This window comes from Panicum virgatum, chromosome 3N, assembly GCF_016808335.1.
Source record: "Panicum virgatum strain AP13 chromosome 3N, P.virgatum_v5, whole genome shotgun sequence".
NCBI lineage: Eukaryota > Viridiplantae > Streptophyta > Magnoliopsida > Poales > Poaceae > Panicum > Panicum virgatum.
The window spans coordinates 27,828,649-27,835,121 of NC_053147.1; the positions used below are offsets into that span (position 1 = coordinate 27,828,649).

At 45.8% G+C, this 6,473-nt stretch overlaps 1 protein-coding gene across 1 annotated transcript; it reads right to left on the reverse strand.

Annotated features, from left to right (window-relative positions):
- Positions 1-993: 993 nt before the first annotated feature.
- Positions 994-2,525, reverse strand: LOC120665488 (pentatricopeptide repeat-containing protein At4g14170-like). The gene has a single exon (XM_039945066.1). The coding sequence runs from the start codon at positions 2,417-2,419 to the stop codon at positions 1,199-1,201; it is 1,221 nt and encodes a 406-aa protein (XP_039801000.1). The 5' UTR covers positions 2,420-2,525; the 3' UTR covers positions 994-1,198.
- Positions 2,526-6,473: the final 3,948 nt, after the last annotated feature.

Sequence of the window (6,473 nt, forward strand, 5' to 3'; positions counted from 1 at the left end):
CGGGCTACTCCATGCAAATAAAAACCAATACGGGTTGAAATTAAAATATTATTAAAAAAGGTTAAAAATAAAAAAAATTCGTGGGGTGCTAGGTCAGGGGATAGGGATATGAGACTAAAGGGCTTCGTGGGCTGGGCCGTGTCCCAAAAATGTCCCGTGTCCGGCCACGTATCCATTTATTCGCGATTTTATATTTTCCCGGTAGTACTTCCCAGATACGTATCCGTGCCGTATCCGTGTCCGACACGTATCGGACACGCGATACGTGGCCTGAGAGCCGTGTCCGGGTAACACACGGGTTGTTTATTTTCTTCCATAAATAACAATGTCAATTATTATCATTCCAAAATAAATAATGACGAAAATTATGGGTGAATGCATGTGCAAAAAGAGGTAAAGTGTGAATTAGCATCAAAATTTCTCAAACTGAAGTATCACCCCCCATTTCCACCCAATATGAATGGAAGGCAAGAACCCATTTCTAGGTGGTCAAACAAAAGGGTCTAATTTATGTCAACGCACGGATTATGTACACAGTCTGGTTGTTCCGTACCATTTGCTCACAAGTTCATGTAGAGATCTGAACACATTATGAGCCTGAGTCGTAGTTACTTCTCTGTTCAAGCAATAATTGTCTCAGGGCACTGTGCAGTTTTCAAGACTCACGCAACAACTTTATACACCGGCAAAGTTGAAAACCAGCACAGTATCCATTAGCACTGCATCAAGACTAAAATCCTCATTACAGCTCCACGTTAGCCTATCATTTTCCCATCTCCTGTTCCATAGAACGAGGAACACTAGTAACGGAGAGGAAATTATTAGCAAATAAACCCACGACCATATTGCCCATCTACTTCTTGTGAATACCGGACCAAGCTTAACCAAACATTTCTGCTTATGTGTCAACAAACTTGGGTATCATCATGTGTCAGTTTCAAAAGATGTTTTAACCCCCAGCCACACATAATGGACTGTCTCTTTCTTCCTTTCTTAAAGAGATTGAGAAAATTGCATGATTTCGATTTATTATCATCATCCTTTATTTTTATCAAGTTGTCCATATCAGTTCAAGAAGTGGCTGCCTTACATTTCGATAGCACAACACAGTAACTGACACCAATACATCTCATTCACTCTGTGTCTGCTAAGCACCTCTATTCATTTGTGGGCAGGGCACCAGAGAGTAGAATCTGCTTCAAGTACTTCTAGTTCTAACTGCGTTGCTCGTTATATGAAATCTATCAACATCCAATTCAACTGAACTATATCCAGGAAGCTTGTTGACTTTAACTTCTTTCATGAAGCCTCTTATTCTCTCTGCATCACTATACCTTCCTACATCTGAATATATGTTTGCCAAGCTCATATAGTAGCCACTCTTCCCAGGAGACATGTCCATCAATCTCTTTGAAACCCGTTCAGCAGCCTCCATTTCTCCATGCACACGACAGGCTGCTAATACACCTCCAAGCATTGCCTCGTCAGGCTCAAAAGGCATTTCCTCTATCAACTTCACAGCCTCAATAACACGCCCAGCTCTACCAAGCGTGTCAGCCATACAGGAGTAATGCTTCAGTTCAGGCTCAATGCCCCACCGTTTCATCCCCTCGAAGATAGAGTATGCTTTGTCCACCATGCCTGAATGTGCACAAGCTGACAATGCCCCAAGAAAGGTGACCGAATTTGGTTGGATTCCTTCAGCTGCCATTCTATCGAAAAGACCCAATGCAACATCAGAACGCCCATTCAAACCATGACCAAGGATCAGTGCACTCCACGAGATAACATCCCGCCTAGGCATCCCAGCAAACACCCTCTCTGCGAACGCGAAGTCCCCGCACTTGACATACATGTCCACAAGCGCATTCCCAAGCGACAGAGGCATCCCTAGGAACCTCCGGACGCAGCAGGCGTGCACACTTCTCCCATGGCGGCGCCACCCGAGCTGCCCGCACGCAAGCAGCAGGCTGACCATGACCACCGCGTCCAGTTCCACCTCCGCGGCCACCATGCCACCAAACAACCGCAGCGCCGCGTCGGGCTCCCCACTCTGAGCGTACGCGGACAGCATGGACGTCCATAGGACGGCGTCCCGCTCGCGCATTCCGTCGAACAGCCTCCGCGCGCCGGCGAGGTTCGAAAGGCCCGCGTAGCAGAGCACCAGCGCGGACGCCACGAAGAGGTTGTCCTGCGCCCCCAGCTTGACGGCGAGCGCGTGGGACGAGGCGGCGAATCCCGCGGCGCCGGTAAGCGTGCAAGAGCGGAGGACCGGGGGCAGGGTGAAGTGGTCCGGCGCGACGCCCCGCGCGAGCATATCGCGGAGCGTGTGGAGCGCCTCCGCGGGGCGGCCGGAGCGCGCGAGCGACGCGAGGAGGGCGTTGCAGGACGCAAGCGTGGCGGCGGGGGCGGGAGGCATATGGCGCACCGAGGAGGCTGGCGACGCCGTCGAGCCTCAAGGCGCGGTCGCCGTCTCGCCGCCGACTGCCGCGTCCCGACAAGGAAGTGGGCCGTAACAGTGCTGGGGGGAGACGGGTGTCTTGTCGGTTGACCGGAGGCCGGATTTTGGGCCTGTGCTGCAGGTGAGCCGTAACAGTGCTGGGCCTGGGGGACTTTGTTAAAGAAAAAAGTTCTTTCCGTCTCTCTCAACTTTGGATTGAATTCATTTTTTCTCTTTAGACCACAAAACCGGTTATTTAGACTCCTCGAACTTTCGAAACCGTTCGCGCGACCTCCTTTGAGCGGTTTCAGGGTGACGGGGCAGCGGTTTTCTCTTTTTCTTTTATATTTATTTTGTCTGAATCTTTGAAAAATCATATTAAATTATAAAAAAATCAAAAAATAGAAAATCCAATTTTGTTGGACTCCACATGAGTAGATCTATGCAATGTATATATTATATAGTATATTTTAGTATAAATTTTTTGCTGTAATTTTATATATATACTTTTTTGTAATTAATTTATAGATACAATTTCCGTTGTCTAATTATGGTGAAATTTTTATGGTGGGCTAATCATTATATAGTGGAGCTGTAGTAAAAATTTTATGATGATAGGATCATGTATAACTGAGATATAGATTTATCTATATAAACTTAGATAAATTTAGACGAATCAATAGATAAACTTAGATAAATCTATATCTCAGTCATACATGATCCCATAATTATAACATTTTTACTACAACTCCACCATATAATGATTAGCCTACTATAAAAAGTTTACCATAATTAGACAACGGAAACTGTATCTATAAATTAATTAAAAAATATATATATAAAATTACAATAAAAAATTTATATTAAAGTATACCATATAATATGTTCACTATGTAGATCTACTCATGTGGAGTCTAACAAAATTGGATTTTCTATTTTATGATTTTTTTTTGTGATTTAATATGATTTTTCAAAGATTCAGTCAAAATAAATATAAAAGAAAAAGAGAAAACCGCTGCCACATCACCCTGAAACCGCTCAAAGGAGGTCGCACGAACGGTTTCGGAAGTTCGAGGAGTCTAAATAACCAGTTTTGTGGTCTAGGGAGGAAAAGCGGATTCGGTCCAAAATTGAGGGAGGCGGAAAGAACTTTTTTCTTTGTTAAACATCTCAGCTTATTAGAGGAAGCGGGCCAGAGTTTGAGCTGAATAGTAAAGTAGATGTGTTGGGCAGTTGGGCTAGATTGTCTGGGCCGGTTATTTTGACTTCTGTGTTTCCGGAGAAATGCGGTGAGCTCGTCGCGTCAAAAGTTACAAGTGTATCCCAGCGCCATCTATCGTGACGTGCACCGTCACCTTTTGTACGCGTGCATGCTGCAACTTCTGGGACGATGTTCTCCTCGAGAGTCGAGACTCAGAAGGGCGTCTACATTCACTCGGTGTCCGCCCGGCAGAAGCAAAGCGCGAGCTCACTTTAATGGCAGCATCGTGCCAGGATAAGAAGCCTCCGCGACGGGCCGTCCCTGTCCAGCGGCCCGCCGGCCGGGTGCCGCTTCACCTTCACCGGCGGCGTCACCACCGCGTCCGCCGTGCCGTGCGTGCTGCTCCTGCTCTCCCGTTCGTCCAGCGCGACACGCTAGCTCTTGGACAATGGCGGACTGGCCGCCTTTTGCCCCGGTGTGGTGTGGACGTCGGCCCTGAACTGAACTCCGCATGATCGGCGTCGTCGGTTCTCGGCATGATCGGCCCTGAACTCTGCGTCATCGTAGGAAAAGGAAAGCACAAATTAAAGCTGGATATGCAATGCTTGCGTCTGCTTGTTTCCATCCTCGAATTATTAGCTAGTGCTTTTCTTTCTCCGCAGCGTTCGATCTTTTGGGAAAGGTCTCTCCTATAATTGCATGCTTAATTTCTGCGTCCAGGTTTGGCGATCAGAGTGGCTTTATTTGGCCACGTTGTTTGGCGTGTTTATGTCGTTGAGCTTGCAGACTGAACCACCGTTCTTTCCCGGCCGACTGTCGCTGTGAACTCTTTTCCTGGAGAGATGAACTAGCAGATAACCATACCATACTGGCCGGTAAAAAGAGCGTGCATGACGTTTCCTGATGGAGTCCATCTGTTACGATCACGGAACTCAGTCTCACAAGATTCAGAGTATTCAGTTTATGGCTTTTGGAGGTGGTTTAAAACTGTAGATAGAAAAACTAATGACCTGCAATTAGTTGCAACAAGAGTATTGGCACCCTAGCAGTTACAGTATCTTTTGCAGAATTGCTGGTGATACTCTTCAGTTGATAAGTTTTTTTTTAAAAGAAGAATACACTTCAGTTGATCGATGCCAATGTGTGCACTTTGTATAATGCATGCATAGACAACAAGCGACTAAAAAAATTTCAGTCAAGGTTATTCACGAGTCTTTTTAATGACAAGGAAATAAAGATAGTGCTAGTAGAGTAGGTTATCTCAAATGGAATCGAAGGAGCCAATGCAATGGGCCCTTTCGACGCCAGCCCTGCTTTTGTCTGTCTGATGGGCTATCCCTTTTCCTTTGCTAGGCTTGTCGTATCGGCCTGGCTAGTGTTGGACTGTCACCTGCAGATCCATGGACCACCGTGGTGCTTTTTTTTTTTTTTGAAAAGACCACCGTAGTGTTGGACTGTTGGTGATCGAAGCAAGCAAGCTCCACCGAAAAATAAAGCAACTTCTTTTTACAAATGTTTCTTTGGACGATACACAATGTAGGTTAGCTCATAGGGCGTTGTAACAGAAGACCTGTGCAATAAACAAGAAGAGATGCGATTGATATTCAGAAGAATTCCTGAATGCGAATGCAGCAAATGGGCAGATGGGATGGGACTATGGGAGCCACCAAGTGCAGGTTCAAAATACAGTTTAATTTCCTTTCAGCTCCTGTATCTGTGCCTGGGCATGGTGTTAGTTTAGAGTTCAGACAAAAGGGAGAGCACCACGAAAGCTGGACTTTGAGTGGGCTCTTGATTGAGCGTAAAGATCCAGGAGAAAGATGAATCTCTGACCAGGAATCTGAATATTGCCTGCTGTCTCGCTAGCTTTGGCGCCTACCTTCATGAGCGAGCAATCAAGACGCCCACGACGACATCCTTTAGTTAGCACAAACTTTTTTTTTATTTAGGACACTCAGCACAAAGTTAAACAGAGGCGCCGCAAAAAAAAAAAAAAACGCTCGTGTTTGTAAGCTCGAATGGCGGCACCGGAAAGCAGGCAGGCTGAGGCAAAGGAGACGATCCACCCGTCCATCAGGCATCAGTGTGTGTTCATCAAGGACCACGGAGAGAGAGAGCGAAGCAAAGGTTGGTGGAGGCAGATGGGGGCGAGGATTCGATCTGCATTGTTCAATCATCATGTCCTCGCGATGTGAGTGTAGTGTATACAAGCTAAGTTGCTAAGGGAATGATAAAGCCGGCCAGTAGCTTGGTTGTGTAGGTTCATGGCGATTCATGGTGCTGAAATGAAACGTGTGTAGTGAACACTGAACTGAAGCGAGCCAGGGAGGCGAGGGAACATTAGGGCAGGCCTTTTTGCAGGAGGTAGGGACCTATTCTCCCAAAGAAGTGTACATCACTATATTTGAGGGAAGACATGATGGGAGGGTGTGAAAGATTTCACAAATGTATTGAAATGAAAGAAACAGCTTCGAATATCGACTAATTATCGCCTTATTAGTGGCTATCGACTGCGAAGCGGATGATAGTGATACTGGTAGGAATGGTGATAAAGAACAACAGTATGAGAACGAATTTTTGTTTCTCTCTGGTGTGTGATGTCTTCTGTCCCATTTGTAAATTTTACAAAATTGTGTCAATATGCTATTACTAAAGTAACATGGGCATCTAATGACTGAAGATGACAGTACACTGTCCTCTTTTCTGCTTCCCTTTTCCATTCCTTTGTCTTCTCTGAGATAGCTACTCCGTAGTAAGTCCATCAGGTAGCGCTTTTGTCAATTTTCCTTTGCTTTAACACAGTATTCTTTCCTGAGTAAGTTACGTGCTATC

Bases quoted from the DNA above. Each gene is read 5' to 3' on its own strand.
- LOC120665488 (XM_039945066.1), bottom strand. From the start codon at position 2,419: ATGCCTCCCGCCCCCGCCGCCACGCTTGCGTCCTGCAACGCCCTCCTC.